The following is a 23,249-nucleotide window of genomic DNA, read 5'->3' as shown; positions in this document are numbered from 1 at the left end:
ATTCACCTCCTCCGTGTTGACCTTGGGACGGATTGACGGGAACACTTTTTGCCACAACGAACGGGGTTCACTATTAATTCCGTGGCCAAGAGTTACTCTGACATTAACAATATTATATTTGACATAAATGAGAAGAAAAAAAATCTAAAGAATATTCCCTGATATTTCTTCTTATACAAATTATGAAATTTTCATGGACAATATATTATTCTTATCCATTTAATTAGTTTTCAAATTTAAGTTTACTAAAAAGAAAGAAAAAGAAATGAGGAAGAAAAATGATGGGAAAAAAATAGCGATGATTTGACTTAGGTTTAAAATTTTATGTAAATTTTAATCTTTAATTAGAATAATATTGCTATGATAGAATATATACATTGTACATGCTGAGTGGTATTGAATTTTCAAACGTAGATCTTACTCTAAAGAATATGTTCCCTGATTTTCCTTCTACTTGTGGATTTTTCATGGACAATAATTCTTATCCACATAATTTCCAAATTTAGGTAATTTACTAAAACGAAAGAAAAAGAAAATCGAGTAAATTTTAATCTTTAATTGGAATAATATTGCTAATTAAGATAGCATGTCAATTTTCTGATGGCAAATTGGCAATGGATTGATATTGAAGGAGGAAGAAAATGAAATACATAAAGAATACATGCTACGAGGAAAATTTATACGAGAGGAAGGAAAGGACGGTTGGCTGCCTTGATTTGACGTTAAAAAAAAAATCAAATTGATATTAAATAAATAAATAAACTATTCAATTCATACTTTTCTTTAGTTTTTGTTTAGGGCATTAGAGATCTATAAATAACACCGCAAAGCAGAAGCAGAGCTCTCTCATCGACTACTAATTAATTTAGAGATGACGTCATCATTCCTGCTGGCGTTGGTGTGCGCCGCCGCGGTGGCTCTGGCGGCTGCGCCGGCGGTCGTGGCGCAGAACTCGCCTCAGGACTACGTGAACGCCCACAACACGGCGCGCGCGAACGTCGGCGCGGGTCTGCCGCCGGTGTCGTGGGACAGCCAGGTGGCTGCGTACGCGCAGAACTACGCGAACCAGCGGGCCAGGGACTGCCAGCTGGTGCACTCGGGCGGGCCCTACGGCGAGAACATCTTCTGGGGATCGGGCCGCGACTTCACGGCGGCGGACGCCGTGGGGGCCTGGGTGGCGGAGCGGCAGTACTACGACTACTCCAGCAACACCTGCGCCGCCGGCCAGGTGTGCGGCCACTACACGCAAGTGGTGTGGCGGTCGTCGACGGCGATCGGCTGCGGACGCGTCCGGTGCGACAGCGGCGCCATCTTCATCATCTGCAACTACAATCCCCCCGGCAACTTCATCGGCCAAAGACCGTATTAGCCATAATTACAATAATAATTAAGGATTATTATAATAATAAATAAGGCCTAGAAATAATTAAGAATAAATAATATGTTTGTGTGTTTTCTGGCCACGAAATGAAATAAGATTAGAAATGATGAAATGAAAAACATGGATATGATTTTTTTTTGCTAATTTAGTTTTTTTTATAATTAATTAGGTGTCTGAACTGAACTTCGGCGGATTAATTTCAGAGATAAATTGCTTTTTAGTGTTTTTTAGTTGGCACATGTTATGCCGATTAATTTTAGAACACAGTTTATATTATCGAATTTATCTAATAGACGAACCAGGGAGATGTCTGTCCACCTCTAAGACTAGCTGAAATCAAGGTGAAGATAACTGAATTAAAAAATAATAATAAAATTAGCATTAATTTATTTTCAGCTTTTTTAAAAAAATTTAAACCATTGTACACATATGTCAAAATTAGATTCTCTCCAAGAGATTAGTTGAATGTATCCACTCTATTAGGAAAAATAATCTCACAACGAATATTTTGTCATGGTGTGCCAATTTTTCTACCATTTTAGAAAATTATTATCCTTAGATTTATTTTCAACATCTCATCCCCAATTTTCTATGGAATCATGTAAAGGAATTATCCCTTTTAATGTTTGACAAATTCACATGAAGATAGTTCATTAAGACCGCAACTTCATCTTAATAATGCCTTCACGGAGAAAAGAAAAATATTTAAATTGGGCATTGTCCATTAGAATCGACTTGGATGGATTAATCCACATGAATAATTCTTTATTTACAAAGTGATTGAAGGAATATCTAATTGCTCACCAATTAAAGAGATAGTAGCCAACTAGCATGCATGGGCATGATTGTTTATTGTCGATATTTCATCGCCTCCGCGTTGATGTGTTCTCCGATGGAGAACTATCGTAGCCATTATTGATTTAATCTCCTTTTTATGTAAGATAATATTTTTCTCAATTTTCTTTCCAATTTCTTCTAATTTCATGGTTTGTAGGCAGAAAATTATTTCTCATGCATTATATATCATTAGTACAGTAAAAAAAAATGATAACGCTTACTCGTCGGTCCCACAGTTAAACACGGGAGGCGGTAAATCAAGTACCGAACAGACTCCCATGTGGGAGAATGTTTTCCACTGTTTCATAGTAATTATATTCGACCATATATTGTCTTATGTTGCAAATCTGCCATATGATTATACCGGATCCACTAGGCCCTGGGAGCTCATGCATTATCATTTAGTGATACCAGGTAGATTGGTGTGATGCTACATAATGATGTCATCTACTTCATAATCATTTGGATTAAATAGATATATTCTCATATGCACTGATAGATCATATTGTACATGGTGGTGCATAAGTCCAGCTTTACTTGAATTCGATCCACTTATGAATTTTTTAGTTGTAGATAGCCTAACTCAAATTAAGTTCATCGTATTATACTAATTTGACCTTTTACTTTGGCAAAGGCATCTCAAAGCTCAACAACGAAAGAGAAGGGAAGAGAAATGTTTGGAGGATTCAAGAAGTACTTCACACATTTCTCACTCCTCACCTTCCAACCATACTTCCCCTCAAATTAAACCAATTTTGATCAATTGCTAAATAAATACAAATATAAGACATAAGTTATATCAATCACATTTGCGCTTCTCGAATTTATCCCGGTGACCTATAGAAAATTTTATAGGATTGAATCGATATTACCTTCAGAATTATTCTATTTTCAATTATCAAAAAAAGATTAATGTCATTTCCCATCTTCTTTTTGATGATCCTCCCTCTATTCAGCCTGTTAACATCTCTTTTTTTATGGCCAATGAAAAATTTCTATAAGGTCAGACTGATTGTTCTAGATTCGGTATTATCTGATTTATCATTTTATTTTATCACCATATTTTTTAGCCAACGTTGACGCCTCCGGTGGCATCCTCACCAATAGAGGATGCTCTTTCAAGGAGCTCCTCAGCAGCAAGGGAGTATTAATGACGACAAAGATTGCTATTCAGGAGATTCAGAGATTGATTTTAATTATTGATGATTTTTCATATTTGGATTATAATCCAAACCATATTTTTCATTATTTCTATATTTATTATTACCATATTTATAATAATATATTTCTATATTTATCATTATATTTTTCATATATTATCTTGACAATATGTATAAATAGGTGAGTTAGCCTATGACAATGATCAATCAATAATAAAGAAGCAATTGACAATATGTACGATCCATAAAAATTAGTGTCAGGATGACCCGTGGTCTCACAGAGAATTCTAGACAGAAAAGGATATAATGTAGAAATCGGTACCACGAAATCAGTAGAAAAAAAAGTCAATACTAAAATTGGTAACATAAGGCGTCGACACTGAAATTGACAGCAAAAAGCATCGGCGCCGAAATCAGCAGTATAGGATGTCGACGCCGAAATCGACAGAAAAGAGCGTCGATATCGAAATCGGTAGAAAAAAGCGTCAGTGTTGAAATCAGCAAGGCAGGTTGTTAGCGTCAAAATCGGCAAGACAGGACGTCGGCGCCGAAATCGGCAGCAGCAGTAGAAGACGGCAACGACAACAGTAAGCAATAACAGGGTGTGGCAAAAAAAATTATGTCAAAGAAAGAGAGCCTTGCTCTAATACCATGTAGAGATTAAGAAAAATAAAAAGATTAGCCATATTATTTGATCCTGTCCGAGCGCTGAGTTGATGAAAACTGGGGACGTGGTGCTCTTTGCTGCCTTCGGGTGATCTTCGCAATGACGTGGACCTCCGGTGAACCTGCAACAAAGCCGGGCCGGGAAGGGGTTCTCGGCGACGGCCCTCCGACGCTCAAGTCAGGTAACGGCGAGATGAAGCAGAGGTAAAATAACGAGACTGTGGCTACAGTAGATGAGAAAAACATACCTCCGTCAAAGTCCGGGGGTCTTTATATAGGACCCCGGAGAGGCGCGTGCACGCTTCTCGAGGCATGCACGTTCCTCAAAGCATACCTCAGAATGGTTGTGTCAGGAAAACCTTGTCTGACGCCATACCGCAACTATCAGAGCATATCTCTGTCACGATAGTGGAAACTTCCACCGAACTATCCTCGGTACGGCCCGGCCGCCGACCATGTTGTTTGTCGGCGGCAGGTGTCTCGAGAATGATATCACTAGCTACCTTTTTTGTCCTCTTCTAAGTTTTTTGTCTCTTACTGGGCCGGACGGGATGCACGCTCGGCCTCCAGGGCGCTTGGGTTCGTATGCGCATCAGACCGAGCGAGAAGGCCGCTCGGTCAAATACTCGGACGGGAGTACGATCTGGTTGATTCGCGGTTCGGCCAAGCGGATCAGCTGCTTGACACGACGGTTCCTCTATAAGGGAGCTTGTGGGCGTCGGAAGCTCGACCCCAGGTCGAGCTATCCATGCGCCGGCCCGGGATTTACTCCGGCCGGTCGGCCAGGCGACTTCCCCACCCTGCTCAACCGGGCTTTTGACTCTCCCGTGCCGTTGACCCCTTATTATCTGGGCCCCCGATCCTTACCACCGGATCACGTGCCTTCCCTTCAAGTCTAGTCAAAGGAGGCTGCAAGTCGGACTGACTGGACCACTGGCTTGGTGACACATCTGCCGCTCGGCTACAGACGTTGGTGTCTATCCGATCGCGAACTGCGGAAGTGGGCGATGCCGCTCGGCACGCTCCCTGCTGGCACTTGGAAAGTTTTGTTTGCTAGTGTTTGTCCCGCCGCTCCGACATTGGTCAATGTTGTTGCCCCTAGAATCTTCTCGGAATTCGTACAAATCCTCGCCATTAAGGCTGAGCATGCGACCACGCATGCGTAATGGTGCTCATTAAATGCGATCCGTGAGCGGGCGCCACGTGGTCACGCAGCCGTCACCGCTCGCTCGAGCTGTCAGGGCTGATGTGACCTTTGGCCTTTTGAATTCGGTGGTCAGATCTGCTCCTCAAATCCTGTGACCTGGATCGGACGGCTCCGGTCGATCGAGCCCAACGTTTATAAAGATATCTCTTCTTCCCCCAACCGCTTCGCGTTATCGCGTGCGCGCATCCGAAAGCTTCTGTTCCATCTTGTTCAGTGCTCCGACGAACTCGTTTCTCTGCGTTCCGGCAATCCCTTGCCTCCGCCATCCTTTCCTGTAAGGAATCCTTGCCCTTTATCTTCTTCTTTGTGCTTTCTTTAGTATTCTTAGCAACATTCGTGTTAGTTCTGCACTGTTCCGACCTTCCCTTTCATCCATCCCTTCGTTCCCTGGTTCTTGCTTTCTCTACTGTTCCGGCGATGACGAGCACCTCGCAGCCGCCTAATCCCTCTCCCGGCCTCTAGTATATGACCATGGAGAGCTGGTTCGATGAGGGTGACGCGATGAACTTCGTCCGCGACTTTGAACTCCCCTCTGCCTATAGATTGATATTAGCTACCTCTTCTGATTGGCCACATGACCCGCCGCCCGGCACTACTTGTTTCTTCCGAGACCAGTTTGTAGTCGGTCTGTGTTTTCCTCTACACCCATTTATCCTTGAAGTGTGTAATTATTTCCGCCTCCCGCTCGGCCAACTCGTCCCGAACTCATTCAGGCTATTGTGTGGAGTAGTCGTCCTCTTTAGGCTGCACGACATTCCCTTAGTCCCCAAGATTTTTCATTATTTCTACTATCCTAAACAATCCGAGTGGGGAACCTTCCTCTTCCAATCGCGGATCGGCCTTGTTTTCTTTTACAAAATGTCGACCTCAAATAAACATTGGAAGGAGTATTACTTTTTCCTTCGTCTTCCCGAGCTGCCAGCTTTCCGAACCAAATGGCAGACCGCCGTGCCCGCCCCGCCAGACCTTGGTAAATACAAGAGCCAGCCGACCTACCTCCATGCAGCCAACCAACTGGCCGGACATAAGTTCAACATCCATAAGCTGCTTTGTGAGGGCGTGTTGTACATATTTGGATTAAGTCCAATCCGAACGAAGCTTCCGAGCAGCATGAGTAAGCGTTTTCCTCGCCCTCTTTCCTTTTGATCTAACTGGTTTATTCTTCTTTTATACAGTTGATATCATGTGGGGCGCTAAGGCCGCCGATCGGATGAAACTGAGGGCCGCCGAGATAGAGGTGGCAACAGCTAAGGAGATGGCCGATCGGGGCATTAAGCCAGTCGGCTCACACGAGGGTGAAAGCGAAGAAGATCCACCTGCCGTCGGAGAGTCGACCGTTCAGGAACTTGCAGCCGAGGCGGTCGGCGATGCTACTTCGTCCGCTGGACATCCTACGCTAGAGGACGCTGAGACCTCGGCCGACGACGCTCCGCAGGTGACGCGCAAGCGGCGCCAGACGGATCCCCCTGCTCGTTCGGCCACATCTGTGGAACCGGTGTCAGAGCAGGTCGGCACTCCTTCTGCAGCAGTCGACCCAGCCCACGTTTCGGTCGAGGCAATTTCCTCGGATCAAACTCCCTCACAACTCGATCTACTAGTGGCCTCCCTCGAAGCATAGCCCGTCAGTTCTCTGCCCCGAGCCCCTAGTCGGCTTAGGCGCTCGGGCATAATCTTCGCTCCGCTTGGCGAGTCGTCCGGTCGCTCAACTTCAGCCCAGTCTGATTCGAGCAGTCGTTGAGTGATTAAAGCTGTCCTACATCTCCCAACAGAAGAATTCCTTCTGACAACTGATCGGTCGACTGCCCCCGAACATCATATCACCATCTGCGGGCCACTTGCCAAAATATGGGAGGATGCGAGGGCCCGCGTTGCCTTAATGACTCCCGGTCAGCTCCGCGATAGCCACTTGCAGCAGGCTACTGGGGTATGCCCCTCAAACTACTATATGACTATTTTACTTGTTTCTTGATATTATTTCGTCTGAGCATAGAACTGGGTGGAGAAAATTGCGGTCAGTAACCGCCTGGCGGCGCTGGAGGAAGAGTTGAAGAAACTTCATATTTCTGGAGGGGCGCCAGCTCAGGGGTCCTCGTACGCCATGCTTCGAACCGAGCTGAACAAAACGGAGAAACTGCTGGCGGCCGAGCGGCACAAGTCTTCTGGCCTGGAAACCAGGGTAGCTGGGCTTGAAGCCCAAGTTAAGTCTCACGACCAGGAGATTAAGCTGGCGACTAACAGGAAGAATAGGGTCATTTCTGATTTAGAGGCGAAGAATGTGCAGGCCCGAGCGCAGGAGCAACGCGTCCAAGAACTGACCGGCCTGCTGTCCACCGAGCGAGAAAGTCGCTCGGCTGATGAAGCTAAATTTCAAGGAGACAAGAAGGATCTTCAGGACGCCCTCGAAGCTGCCCGAGCTGCCTTCAAGGAGTATCAAGACGGTGAATCAGGCCATTTCGCGGTGATGAGGCAGAACTATTTCCGCTCCGACGAGTTCGATGAGAAGTTCAGTGATCGGCTAGTCCTAGCCTTTGAGGAAGCTATCCAGGCTACAACTGCTTATCTGAAGGCTAAGGGTCATCTTTCGGAGACGACGTCTATCCCCCCAGAGACCTAGCCGGACTACTAGAAACCATCCCTGAGCCCATCTTTGATGTTCTGGAGTGAGGAGCACCTTTAAATTTTAAAGTTTCATCTGTATACTCGTCGTTCAGCGAGTTAATATTATCCACACTTATCTGACTTTTATCCTACTTTTGTCTATGTACTAGTCATGCATTGAGTCAATATATCCTTTCAATTATGTTCTTGTTTACTTCTCCGAACGCATTCTTTTTGAGCGACATTCGACAGTCTTCGGGCCGGGAGGTTTATAGTCGCCGATCCGACTCTGGGATTTAACATTGACGCTCGACGGTCTTTGGGCCGGGGGGTTTATAGTCGTCGGTTTGACTCTAGGATTTAACGTCGCCGCTCGACGATTTTCGGTCTAGGGGCTTTATAGTCGCCGGTCTGACTCGGGGATTTAACGTCGCCGCTCGACGGTCTTCGGGCCGGGGGGTTTATAGTCGCCGGTTCGACTCTGGGATTTAACGTCGCCGCTCGACAGTCTTCGGGCCGGGGGGTTTATAGTCGCCGGTCCGACTCTGGGATTTAACGTCGCCGCTAGACAGTCTTCGGGCCGGGGGGTTTATAGTCGCTGGTCCGACTCTGGGATTTAACGTCGCCGCTCGACGGTCTGATGGAGATGGTCGTTCGGTGGAAATCGGTATACCCTTGTATTTTGTGATTCCATTCCTGCAGCTAAAGGGTACAGGAGAACGAAAACATACTTAAATGATTACATTGGCGCACCTTTCACCCAGCTCGGTACGCCTGGAGATGGTTTGCGCTCCATGGTCGTTCCAGCCGTCGTCCTTCTTGATCTTTGAGATAGTAGACGCCTGATCGGAGCTTTTCAATGACCTTAAAGGGGTCGGCCCATGGGGCCTCCAGCTTACTCACATCGCCGACCGACTTTACCTTCTTCCATACCAGGTCGCCGACCTGAAACGCTCTGGGAATTACTCGCTTGTTATAATTCTGCCTCATCCTTTACCGGTACGCCATTAGTCGGACGGCTGCTTTGGCTCGTTCCTCGTCAATCAAATCCATCTCCAGCTGTCTCCGTTCGGCGTTGTCCTTGTAGTAGCTCAATATCCGCTTGGACTCCACACCGACCTCGACTGGGATGACCGCCTCTCCTCCATATACCAAGTGAAACGAAGTAACGCCAGTTCCTTCTTTTGGGGTCGTGCGGATGGCCCATAGCACGCCTGACAGTTCATCCACCCAGCTTCCCCCTATATGGTTGAGCCGAACGCGAAGAATCCGAAGGATCTCCCGATTGGCGACCTCGGCGTGCCCATTACTTTTATAACACTCTAAATTTTAATATTTGGAGTCCTAATAGTAATTAAAAATATTTAGAAATGCTTTAGAAATATTCTAGAGATTTTTATAAATTTTTAGAGTATTTTTATGCAATTTTTGGAGTTCGTTTGGTATTTTTACCAAAAGGAAGAAGTTGCAAAAAATTAAAGAAGTTCGGCCGGGGTTCGAACCCGTGACCTCTGACCCGATCCAAGCCTTAAGCGGATCCGGCTGACCAAGTGCTCAAGCGGATGTTTCGTGATAAGAAGGGAAGCGAAATATTCTTAAGCCATAACAGAATACCCTAGTTATAAAGAGAGAACTTAGGGATTATTTTCCTCGTGACCTAAACTTCTCCCTTCCTCTCCTCTCTCTCTCGCGAACGGCGTGCGACAGCTCCTGCTTGGGCGGAAACGAAGGAGGCTAGGTCTTCTCTCCGGCGGCTGGCCAAGGGGTCTTTCCGAAAGTTCTTCATATTTTCATGATCCTCTCGTCGAGGAGAGCATGGAACCGCGAGGAGTCGCCGGAAATTTCAATCTTCCGAAACCCTAGAAGTCCTCTTCTTCGGTGGTGAATCAAAGAACGCCAAGGTAAGTGCTCTCACCTGCATGAAAAGTAGTTCCGAGATTTCCTTTACTTGCTGCCATGAATTGAGGTTTCGAATGCTTGCTTCCTTCTTGATTTCGTAGCATGTTGTAAGGGCAATGCTCTTGATGTCTGCTGCCGAGAATCTCAAAGAAAGAAATGAATTGTTTAGTTAGGCATATGGTTTGGATTTCTACAGATTTCGGATTATGCTGTAAAGATTTGTTGATTGAGGTTTTGCTGCCGTGAGTTTTATAAAGAAGATGAGAAGGGGTTTTAATGGATTTGGCATGTAGGTTAGACTTCTCAGTTCTTATAATTAGCATCTCATAATTGGATTTTTGTTAATTGTGGTTACCTCAATGGACACAGTCGGCTCATATGGAGCCTTGCAAGTTCGGTTTGTGCTAAGGAAAGGGCATGAATAATTTTAGTTCCGAGGTGTTCAATGGATTGCTATGGCACAGTGTATGAGGAATGATTGTTCAGTATTACAGATTTTGATTTGTTTAGCATTGCAGATTTTTAATTGTTTAGCATTGCAGTTTTGATGGTTTAGCATTGGAAGATCCAATTTGATCTCTAGTAGCTTAATTAGATTTGCAGATTTTTTATTGTTTAGCATGAATTTTGGTTGGAGAAATGAAAAGGGCACAAGTAGTTTCCTTGGGGTTTGCTGTGCAATCCGGTCATTCTTGGCTATTAGGCAATGAACATGAGATAGTATAAATTGGTTGTTGAGCATGTAAGTTTCGGTTATGATCACTGTCGTGGATGGCTATATGAAGCAATTTGTTTCCTTTTGGTTGCCTTGTAGTAGTGCTGAACAGGAGGAATTGTAGAGGTTTCGGCTTGTTCTTTTGATACTTGCTTCCATGAAACTTAATTCAGAATTTGTTAGATTTGGATATGAACAAATAGTTTTAGTTTTATTTCTTAAAGCATGTAATTTAACATAGTGCAGATTTTGTAAGTTTATAGTGCAGATTTCGTAAGCATATAGTGCAGATTTTGTAAGTTTATAGTGCAGATTTCGTAAGCATATAGTGTAGATTTTGAGAGCTTATAGTGCAATTTTCTTTAGAGTTTCAAATGCAGATTTTAGTTAACATTTCAAGTGCAGAATTTAGTTAACATTCAAGTGCAGTTTCGTTAAGCTCATAGTGCAGTTTTGTTTAGCACAGTATGTAGATTTCTGTTAGCTTAATATGCAGAATTTTATTTAGCACAGTATGCAGAATTTTGTTAGCAAAGTATGCATAATTTTGATTAGTATAGTATGCAGTTTTATTGAGCATTTCAGTACAGTTTTATTAACTATTTCCATGCAATTCTCTTAAGCATTTCAGTGCAATGTTAATAAGCATTTTAGTACAGTTTTGTATGAGACATTATTTTATTAGAGGTATTAACAAGTATAAGAGAGATAAAGAAAAGAAAGAAAAAGGCCAAGGCCTTAAGTAGATCCCAAAGTCAAGACTTTAGAGATTTTGGCACACAATGTGCTTGTTAAAATGCCAAGGCATTTAAAGAAGAAATAATTAAGATAATAAGATATTTTACTTTGAAGAGGCTAGTACCCGACTTCCAAAGTTGTCGTTAAACAAATCCAGGTGTCCAATTCCAAGGTCTTGGCCCTGGTAGACCAAGGTCTGCTCTTTTAGGATTGGTAGCTCGCTACCCCAACCTATTAGCGAACGTGCATAAGATGCTACTACGCCTGGGCCCAAGAGAAGTTGATTATTATTTTGAAGTATTAAAGTATAAGTTTTAAACAAGTGAAATAAAAGAATAAGTTTTAAACAAGTGAAATAAAAGAATAAGTTTAGAACAAATGAAATAAGTTTCACTTTGTTTTAAAATCAGTAAGTTTAGTTTTCTTTTATGCTAGCATGTTATTTAGATTAGCTTACTGTTATTTGCTAGTAGATGAGCATGAGCAGCTTTACATGGTTAGCATTTCAGTTTGTTATGATTCCTTTACTATTAGATGAGCATGAGTAGTTTTCAGTAAGCATTCAGGTAGTTTATGTTATAGATATATGTGCATGCATATCGAGATTTTGTGAGTTAGATAGTGCTTACTAAGCAATTTTACTTATAGATTGCATTTCCTCTTATTGCAGATAAAGGAAAGGAAAAGCTATAGCAAAGGAAGGCGACAAAGAGGTGTTCGATGATGTGTGTGATGCTAGGCCTATGGGAGAGATTTGAGCATTATTAAGTTTCTGTGTTTTAGTGATTAAGAAACATTTGAAATTGTACTTAAAGTTCCATGTCATTTGAGATTGTTCTTGTTTTAGATTGCATGCTAAGATGAGTTCTGTTTAGTAAGTATATACTTCTGTGTTTGCATTGAGATATAGTTTCTTATGTTTCTGCTATTATGAGTTATATGTGCATGTTCCGAATTTAGAGTATTGTATTGTATTTTAGTCCTGTTGAACTGCATATACTCTGCCGAAATTTTAAGTTTCTGGAAAAAAATTAAGTTCAGATTGTTATATTAGTTAAGTAAGAATCTATAGTAGTTACGTAACGGACACCTTTAGAGGGTAGTGAGAAGGGTGGTCGTTACAGCTTTGGGGGTATGCTACGGAAGTGAATTGCTGCTGGATGTCGTATCCTTCGCACCATGCTTGGAGCTCTTGGCCGACGAACTGCCGCCCATTGTCGGACACTAGCCGTCGGGGAATGCCGAACCGGCATATTATGTGCTGCCAGATGAAGTTCTTGACCATCTGCTCGGTTATTCTTGCTAGCGGCTCGGCCTCGACCTATTTTGAGAAATAATCTACCGCTACCAATAAGAACTTCTGATGTCCGATCGCCATGGGAAAAGGCCCTACAATATTCATACCCCACTGGTCGAACGGGCAAGATACCGTAGACGCCTTTATCTCCTCCGTTGGCCGATGGGAGAAGCAGTGGTGTTTCTGGCAGGAAAGGCAGTGGGCGACGGTCCAAGCGGCATCTTCTTGAAGGGTCGGCCAGAAGTACCCCGCTAGCAGGATCTTCCTTGCCAGCGAGCGACCACCCGGATGTCCTCCGTAAGATCCCTGATGCACTTCCTTCAATATATATTTCGCATCCTCTGAGCTGACACACTTTAGCAATGGTCAGGAGAAAGCCTACTTGTAGAGCTGGTCCCCTATGAGGGCGAACCGATCGACTCTTATTCTCAGTAGCTAGGCTTCCTCCCGATCTGACGGTGTAGTTCTAGAGCGTAGAAATTGTTGGGTTTTTCGGGCCGTGAAAACCACTTTTCGCGTCGCGGAAACCCCGAATCACCCAAAGCCGTAGATCCGTGCAAGGAAAAACCGAATGAAGTACAAGTACGAGTTTCAAAATTTTAGATCTACTCCTAGATCTATGTGTTGAGAACTTTTACCTTTGAAGCGTGCCCTCGCAAAATTCCCGCTCGTCCAAGGTACGTGTCGGATCTCCAAAGTATCAAGGTAGATACTTCTCTAGTGATATCCACACGAACAAGGAGTTCTCTCTAGCACTCAAGGATGGAGAAGAGAGACCCCAAGTGTGCTAGCATTTTCTAGGGCTCTCGGATGGAATGGAAGAAGAAAGGAGATCAAAGAAGAGAGGATAAAAATCAAGAACACTCTTCTATGTGACATTCACTTACCCTTTCTACTTTTGGGAACTCAAATCACCCTCTCCACTCTTGGAACCTCACGGCAACAGCACCATGGAGAGAAGAGAGACCACCCAAGGAGGAAGAAGAAGGAGTTAATCACAATAATTATGAAAAACATCAATTCCCTTCATTTTGAGTGGTCGGCCACAATGAGAGTAATTACTCTCATTAATGTGGACGGCCACATTAAAACAAAGAAGGAAGTGTAACTTCCATTAGGTGGCATAATCATGTATTAACTATGATGATGTGGCACATCATCATTGGCCACTTAATGCCAAGTCACACATATGATGTGGCAAAGTCAAGTCAAACTTGACTCTTCCTCTTCCTCTTCCTCTCAAGTCAAGTCAAACTTGACTTAATCTCTCTCATGGTTGATCTAATCCAACCATTTAATTCAAGCCAATTTAATATAATGAATCTAATTCATTTAATTAAATTGATTCAATGAATCATAATCTAAATTAGACTCATTGAACACATGAATCAACTTGAGTCTAACTCAAGCTAGCCCAATTTGGATTACTCTTAATCCAATTTAATTCATCATATGAACCTAATCTCCATCCACTTGTTCTTTGTGTGTGACCCAATAGGTTCTTGTAACGTTGGCAATGTTCCTAAACTCCTTTAGAAACATAAGCAATGAGCGGCATCTAGCAATACATCATTGCTACCCAAGTTACAAGAATGTTGAGATCCAACATCACCTTGTGACTACTAATTGTGACTCCTCACAATATGTGACATTGTCATTCTATCCTTGACATCTAGATTGATCAATGTGAGGCATAGAGCGTGTCATCCTCTAATCAAACTAAATCTTGAACTCCAAGTACACTCACTCGATCAAATGAGCTCAACATCTAATGTTGACTCATTTGGGCATGGCCATTCACTTCGTGGTCTAACTCTATCAAGAATACCGATGTCGCTCCCGTCATATGGGAGGGATAGATCCCATCTACATCACTCACATCCCTCTGCATAATTCATTACATACCCAGTAATCGCCTTTATAGTCCACCCTGTTACGGGTGACGTTTGACGAAACCAAAGTACATAACTCCTTATGTAGGGAACCATGATGACTTCAGGTCTAAGGACCAATAATCATACTAATAGTCACATGAGAAAGTATATGACACTCATATAACGATCTATGATACTTTCTCATGTCGGGTCATTCAGTATACATTCTCTAATGCATACCCATGTGTCAGCTTGATATCTCTATATCCATGACTTGTGAGATCAAGTCATCGAGCTGACCTACATGCTAGTCTTATTGTATTAACATTGTCCCTGAATGTTAATACTCGACTAGGAATAATTTAGAGTAGTGTTCCCTATATCATCTCACTATCGATTCAACCAATCGATTGATATAGGTAAGAACGCTCTACTCAGGGACGTTATTATACTTAGTTTATTTGTCACTAATACAAGTAAGTATAATAACCAAAATCAAATGCCTTTATTAATATACAAGAATATGATACAATGAGTCCATACAATCATCAAATGATTGGCTCTAGGGCTCCAACTAACAATCTCCCACTAGCACTAGTGCCAATCAGTATAGGTTCTAAGGCCTAATGACCTAGTGTGACCATTATGCTTTCTCTGTGCCAAAGCCTTGGTCAAGGGATCTGCGATGTTAGCCTCTGTAGGTACTCTACAAATCTTCACATCTCCTCTATCGATAATCTCTCGAATGAGATGGAAGCGCCGTAGTATATGCTTGGTCCGCTGGTGTGAGCGAGGTTCCTTCGCTGTTATAGCTCCATTGTTGTCACAATAGAGCTCAACTGGGTCGCGATGCTAGGAACCACCCCAAGTTCGATGATGAACTTGCGGATCCAAGCGCCTCCTTTGCGCCTCGATGCGACAATATACTCATTGTAGAATCGACTCTTATCATGCTTGAACTCTTCCGGTGACACCACCATTAATGCAAAATACGAACCCCGACTGCTAGTCGGTCGGGAAGCTAGCATCACTGTAACCCTTTACTAGCTCATCATTGCCTCCATATATTAAGAAATATTCTTTAGTCCTTCTTAAGTACTTAAGAATATTCTTGACCGCTATCCGATGACTTTCATCTGACTGGTATCTGCTCGTCATGCTCAAAGCATACGAGACATCAGGTCGAGTACATAGCATGGCGTACATGATCGATCCTATGGCTGAGGCATAAGGGATCTGATTCATGCGGTCTCTCTCCTCTCTAGAAGAGGGACTTTGAGTCTTCGAAAGACTCACGCCATGTGACATCGGCAGAAATCCCTTCTTGGAGTTCTGCATGGCAAACTGAAGGAGTACCTTGTCAATATATGTACTCTGACTTAGGCCAAGCAATCTCTTAGATCTATCTCTATAGATCTGTATCCCTAGAATGCGGGATGCCTCACCTAAGTCCTTCATTGAGAAGCAAGTCCCTAGCCAGGTCTTGACAGACTGAAGCATAGGGATGTCCTTCCCAATGAGCAGTATGTCATCCACATACAATATAAGGAAGACAACTGTGTTCTCTACAACCTTCTTGTAGACACAAGGCTCATCTTCATTCTTGATGAAACCAAACTGTTTGATTGCATCATCGAATCGAAGATTCCAGCTCCGAGAGGCTTGCTTTAGTCCATAAATGGACCTATGCAGCTTGCATACTCTGCTAGTATGTTGTGGATCTACAAAACCCTCAGGTTGTGTCATGTACACATCCTCGAGCAGGTTTCCATTCAGAAACGCGGTTTTGACATCCATCTGTCATATCTCATAGTCATGGTAGGCTGCAATAGCAAGAATGATCCGAATGGACTTAAACATCGCTACTGGAGAAAAGGTTTCATCATAGTCAATACCATGAATCTGCTTGAAACCTTTAGCTACCAAGCGACCCTTATAGATAAGTCCATCCATGTCAGTCTTTCTCTTAAAGACCCACTTACACCCTATGGGTTTTACCCCTTCAGGTGGATCAACCAAAGTCCATACTTGGTTGGTGTACATGGATTCCATCTCGGATCTCATGGCTTCTAGCCATTTCTCGGAATCTGGTCTCATCACAGCTTCCTGATAGGTGGTAGGCTCGTCCTCTATGAGCGCAACGTCATCATGGTCAGACAAGAGAAATGAGTATCTCTCAGGCTGACGACGTACCCTATCAGACCTGCGAAGAGGTATGTCTACTTGAACCGGTTGTTGTTCCTCAACTCCTTGTGGAACAACATCATCCACAACACTTTGTGGTTCTAGTTCAATTTCCATCGAGGCATCAGTGTTATTGTTCGCATCTTGAACTTCTTCAAGATCGAACGCGCTCCCACTAGTCTTTCTAGAAACAAAGTCCCTTTCTAGAAAGACCCCAGTCTTTGCCACAACTACCTTGTGCTGACTGAGAATGTAGAAGTAATATCCCTTAGTTTCCTTGGGATATCCGATGAAATAGCATTTGTCGGATTTAATTTTGTCTGAGACTTGACGTCGTACGTAAGCCTCACAGCCCCAAATCCTCATGAAAGACACCTGAGCATCTCTCCCAGTCCATATCCTATATGGTGTCTTTATCACGGCCTTGGATGGAACTCGGTTGAGAATGAAAGCTGCCGTGTCTAGAGCATATCCCCACAGATATGCCGAAAGATCTGTGTGACTCATCATAGATCGTACCATATCTAATAAAGTATGATTCCTCCTTTCGGATACACCATTCCAATGTGGTGTTCCGGGAGGAGTAAGTTGAGATAAAATCTCACACTCAGCTAAGTAGTCACGAAACTCATGGCTTAAGTATTCACCACCTCGATCTGATCGAAGTACCTTAATACTCTTGCCAAGCTGGTTCTGTACTTCATTCTTAAATTCTTTGAACTTTTCAAAGGATTCGGACTTATGTGTCATTAAGTACACATAATCATATCTACTGAAGTCATCAGTAAATGTGATGAAGTATCTATAACCGCCTCTAGCAGCGACATTGAAAGGGCCACATACATCACTATGTATGAGTCCTAACAAATCAGTCGCTCTCTCGCTGTGCCCACTAAAGGGAGTCTTGGTCATCTTGCCTCGTAGGCATGACTCGCATATCTCATATGATTCTAAATCAAATGAGTCCAGCAAACCATCATTATGGAGCTGGGATAAGCGCTTGTCATTTATATGACCTAAGCGACAGTGCCAGAGGTAGGTTTGGTTCAGGTCATTTGACTTGAACCTCTTGGTATTTATGTTATAGATAGGCTCTTAAGGTCTAGAATATAGAGTCTGTTTGTCAGAGGTACACTACAATAGAACATATCGTTTAAATAGACGGAACAACATTTGTTCTTTATTATAAACGAAAATCCTTTCTTGTCCAAACAAGAAACTGAAATTATGTTCTTAGTCAAGGCAGACACATAACAACAATCATCTAATTCTAGTACAATCCCAGAGGGAAGGGATAGATGATAAGTTCCTATAGCAATAGCAGCAACTCGTGCTCCATTGCCTACTCGTAGGTCTATCTCACCCTTCATCAATGTCCTGCTATTTCTCAGCGCTTGTACATTAGTACAAATGTGCGAAGCACATCCGGTATCTAATACCCATGATGAAGAAATAGAGAGGTTGACTTCTATAACATGTATACCTGAAGTAGAAATCTTATTTCTCTTCCTCGTAAGATCTTCCAGGTATTCTTTGAAGTTTCCTCTTCCAGTGCCTTGCTTGTCCTTGATATAGGTGACAAAGATGTTCAACCATATCGTAAGCGCTCATCAACTCATGTTGCTTCTGAAGCTCAGAGTTCATGGTTGCGAGCATAAGACAGGACACATCTAATGCGTCATCTTGATGCTTCTTGTAAGCATCTCGGTCACTCGCGTCTCGGGAATGGGCTGCTCCAGAATGTACAGTTTACGTTCCTGGGTGAGAACTATTCTCAAATTCCTGTACCAGTCCAGGAAATTCGCTCCGTTAAGCTTGTCCTTCTCAAGGACAGATCGCAGGGAGAAGGAATTCGTGTTTGACGTCATGGTTATCTACAACAGAAAATTTACAGAAATAAATATCATATTCTTTTAAAATCATTTAATTAGGCCTTTAATTAAATGATGCTCCCACTGAATTCTATAATTCTTGTGGGACAAGATCCACATCATACTAACCCTTGAGTTAGCTTTGGCTAATACGCCCAAGGCTTAGTATGATCTGTAGGTAACGATTACCAATTACATCTCTATGCAACTCTTGTTTATAGGATGAAATCCGCATTTATATTAAAACTCGAGTTAGCTTTAGCTAATACGCCCGAGAATTAATATAGATGTGATTTTGACCTATCTTTTCCAACCGTTGGAAGAATGCCTATAGTTGACTCGATCTAACCGAGCAACTAGGAATACTCAATCTAATTGAGTTTGTATTCACCCATGCGTTGATAGGCGGGACCAAGATTGTCCCTCCGTACCCTACCAAGATAATATGTATTGCTCTGCTTTGGCAGATTCAACAATACATGTGATCGAGGTAGTGATAGGTATCACGGCACGGTTAGGCATTTAGAGTTGGTTCGATCGAGATATAATCTAATCGAAAAGGATGCATCTTGTGCACGACTTAGATCTAATCTAATCGCAAGGGTGCATCATGTGCACGACTTAGATCTAATCTAATCGTAAGACACTAATTAATTAATTACTTATTAAACATGCATCATATACATAAGCAATTAACTAATTAATCTATTTGTGATTTAGTCATGGCCCCACTATGATCTTCTCAAGCCAATGAGAAGATCGAATGGTCAACCTAGGGTCAACAGCTTCTCCAAGCTCCTCCCTTTGACCACCTTGTGTTGCTCGTGCCCGCCTCGGAACTCCGTCTCGTGTGGACCCTCCACCGCTCCAATTTATACATTACAATTTGAAACTCGAGTTACATTCGAGTCTAAATCTAATTTACAACCAGAATATATGAGAAAGGCACGACGCGCAGGTCGTGGAAAATAAAAACATACAAGACGCGTAAACACATAACGGCACGCAGACCGTATTATGAATTACAACACAATCCAATCATATTGGGTTTTTGAGTCATGACTATCACAAAATTAATATATAATTCAAAATTATATATTTTTTCATAATTTTATATAATTTTAAAATTAATTTTTACAATTTTTACGAGTAAAATTTCCCGGCGGTCCCGTGGAACGGATCCCCTTGTGGGGCCAGGGGAAGCGCCCCTACCCGCGATCTAACCATCGCGAGGGTTCCTTTGCGATCCAACAGCGCCTAAACTCACTGTCCCAAAACGATTTGGGACGAAACCTTTGAGAAGAATTTTCCCGGCGGTCTCGATTTGCGATTTTGGGCACAATCGCGAAGCAAATCCCCTTGCGGGGTTAGGGGGAGTGCCCCTACCCACGATCTAACCATCGTGAGTTGCTCCTAAGCGATCCTACAGCGCCTTCGCTCGTTGTCCCAAACGGATTTGGGTCGAAACATCACCGTTTTGGAAAAAACTTCCCGGTAGTCGAAGCCTACAAGCGTCTAAACACTTGTGCTTCGATTACTCGAGGAAAATACTCATAAAACCCCAAAAATCATAATTTTACAGAAAATTACAGAAACTTTAGTTTTCATAAAACCAAAAAATTAAACTCGTACAAGCCTTGCACGTGGCTCTGATACCACTGTTGGGTTTTTCGAGCCGCGAAAACCGCTTTTCGCATCGCGGAAACCCCGAATCACCCAAAGCCGTAGATCAGTGCAAGGAAAAACCGAATGAAGTACAAGTACGAGTTTCAAAATTTTAGATCTACTCCTAGATCTATGTGTTGAGAACTTTTACCTTTGAAGCGTGCCCTCGCAAAATTCCCGCTCGTCCAAGGTACGTGTCGGATCTCCAAAGTATCAAGGTAGATACTTCTCTAGTGATATCCACACGAACAAGGAGTGCTCTCTAGCACTCAAGGATGGAGAAGAGAGACCCCAAGTGTGCTAGCACTTTCTAGGGCTCTCGGATGGAATGGAAGAAGAAAGGAGATCAAAGAAGAGAGGATAAAAATCAAGAACACTCTTCTATGTGACCTTCACTTACCCTTTCTACTTTTGGGAACTCAAATCACCCTGTCCACTCTTGGAACCTCACGGCAACAGCACCATGGAGAGAAGAGAGACCACCCAAGGAGGAAGAAGAAGGAGTTAATCACAATAATTATGAAAAACATCAATTCCCTTCATTTTGAGTGGTCGGCCACAATGAGAGTAATTACTCTCATTAATGTGACCGACCACATTAAAACAAATTAAGAAGGAAGTGTAACTTCCATTAGGTGGCATAATCATGTATTAACTATGATGATGTGGCACATCATCATTGGCCACTTAATGCCAAGTCACACATATGATGTGGCAAAGTCAAGTCAAACTTGACTCTTCCTCTTCCTCTCAAGTCAAGTCAAACTTGACTTAATCTCTCTCATGGTTGATCTAATCCAACCATTTAATTCAAGCCAATTTAATATAATGAATCTAATTCATTTAATTAAATTGATTCAATGAATCATAATCTAAATTAGACTCATTGAACACATGAATCAACTTGAGTCTAACTCAAGCTAGCCCAATTTGGATTACTCTTAATCCAATTTAATTCATCATATGAACCTAATCTCCATCCACTTGTTCTTTGTGTGTGACCCAATAGGTTCTTGTAACGTTGGCAATGTTCCTAAACTCCTTTAGAAACATAAGCAATGAGCGGCATCTAGCAATACATCATTGCTACCCAAGTTACAAGAATGTTGAGATCCAACATCACCTTGTGACTACTAATTGTGACTCCTCACAATATGTGACATTGTCCTTCTATCCTTGACATCTAGATTGATCAATGTGAGGCATAGAGCGTGTCATCTTCTAATCAAACTAAATCTTGAACTCCAAGTAGACTCACTCGATCAAATGAGCTCAACATCTAATGTTGACTCATTTGGGCATGGCCATGCACTTCATGGTCTAACTCTATCAAGAATACCGATGTCGCTCCCGTCATATGGGAGGGATAGATCTCATCTACATCACTCACATCCCTCTGCATAATTCATTACATACCCAGTAATCGCCTTTATAGTCCACCATCTTACGGGTGACGTTTGACGAAACCAAAGTACATAACTCCTTATGTAGGGAACCATGATGACTTCAGGTCTAAGGACCAATAATCATACTAATAGTCACATGAGAAAGTATATGACACTCATATAACGATCCATGATACTTTCTCATGGCGGGTCATTCAGTATACATTCTGTAATGCATACCCATGTGTCAGCTTGATATCTCTATATCCATGACTTGTGAGATCAAGTCATCGAGCTGACCTACATGCTAGTCTTATTGTATTAACATTGTCCCTGAATGTTAATACTCGACTAGGAATAATTTAGAGTAGTGTTCCCTATATCATCTCACTATCGATTCAACCAGTCGATTGATATAGGTAAGAACGCTCTACTCAGGGATGTTATTATACTTAGTATATTTGGCACTAATACAAGTAAGTATAATAACCAAAATCAAATGCCTTTATTAATATACAAGAATATGATACAATGAGTCCATACAATCATCAAATGATTGGCTCTAGGGCTCCAACTAACAGAAATTCCATTATGCCCGCTCTCCAATCGCTCAGTAACGTGAGGCCTTCTATTCTGTCGATGTGTGCCACCAAAGATACATGCTCGATCGATTGATGGATGACGACCGGTGATATTGAACTCGCGAGTTTAGCTAATTCGTCTGCTCCCTGGTTCTCCGTTCGGGGAATCTTCTGTATGACAACTTCCTCGAAGCTGGTTTTGAGCTTCTCGAAGGCGTCTGCATAGAGCCTGAGCCGTGCATTGTTTATTTCTAAATCTCCTGAAAGCTGCTGGGCGGCGAGCTGAGAGTCCGAGTAGAGGGCCACCCGACCGGCCCCCACATGTCGAGCAGCTTGCAGACCGGCTATGAGGGCCTCATATTCAGCTTCATTATTTGTTGCTCGGTAATCCAGCCAGACAGACATATGCATCCGCTCTTCTTGAGGAGAAAGTAGTAAGATACCGATTCCACTTCCGAGCCGAGTGGATGATCCATCCACAAATATTTTCCATAAAGCTGCTAGCTCGGGGTTCCGTATTTCAGTTATGAAATCTGCTAAGGACTACGCCTTAATTGCATTTCGAGGCTGGTATTGGATGTCGAATTCACTGAGCTCGGTTGTCCATTTGATAAGCCGTCCGGACGCCTCTGGGTTGAGGAGGACTCTCCCTAGAGGACTGTTCGTCATAATGATTATCGTGTGTGCCAAGAAGTAAGGCCAGAGCCTCCGAGCAGCGAGGACTAACGCGAAAGCAAGCTTCTCGAGACCAGTGTAGCGGGATTCAGCATCCTTCAGAATGTGACTCAGAAAATACACCGGCTATTCTTCGTCGTCCGGCCGTACCAACGCCGAGCCAACAGCATGCTCGGTCGATGATAAATAGATGCGGAGCGGCTCGCCGATAACTGTCTTGGCTAATACAGGCAGAGAGTTCAGAAAAACCTTCAAAGCTTCGAACGCCCGGTCACATTCTTCATCCCATTGGAATTTAGTAGCTTGGCGCAGAATCTTGAAGAAGGGCAAGGCTCAGTCGGTCGTCCGGGAGATGAATCGCGATAATGCTGTTATCCGACCGGTGAGATGCTGAACTTCCTTAAGATTTATGGGTGGCGGCATATCCTGCAATGCCTTCACTTTGCTAGGGTTCGCCTCAATGCCACGCTCGATGACGATGTATCCCAGGAAGCGTCTGCCCTTGGCTCCGAACAG

The 23,249-nt window shown here is 43.0% G+C and overlaps 1 protein-coding gene across 1 annotated transcript; it reads left to right on the top strand.

Annotated features, from left to right (window-relative positions):
• Positions 1-836: 836 nt before the first annotated feature.
• LOC122024816 (pathogenesis-related protein 1-like) lies at positions 837-1,525 on the top strand. Its single transcript, XM_042583530.1, has one exon. The coding sequence runs from the start codon at positions 872-874 to the stop codon at positions 1,367-1,369; it is 498 nt and encodes a 165-aa protein (XP_042439464.1). The 5' UTR covers positions 837-871; the 3' UTR covers positions 1,370-1,525.
• Positions 1,526-23,249: the final 21,724 nt, after the last annotated feature.

The sequence above is a fragment of the Zingiber officinale genome, chromosome 9B, assembly GCF_018446385.1.
Source record: "Zingiber officinale cultivar Zhangliang chromosome 9B, Zo_v1.1, whole genome shotgun sequence".
NCBI lineage: Eukaryota > Viridiplantae > Streptophyta > Magnoliopsida > Zingiberales > Zingiberaceae > Zingiber > Zingiber officinale.
The sequence above is the reverse complement of the archived record's forward strand: the minus strand, read 5'-3'. Positions and strand labels throughout refer to the sequence as shown.

Coding starts and splice junctions, on each gene's coding strand:
- LOC122024816 (XM_042583530.1), top strand. CDS start 872: ATGACGTCATCATTCCTGCTGGCGTTGGTGTGCGCCGCCGCGGTGGCT.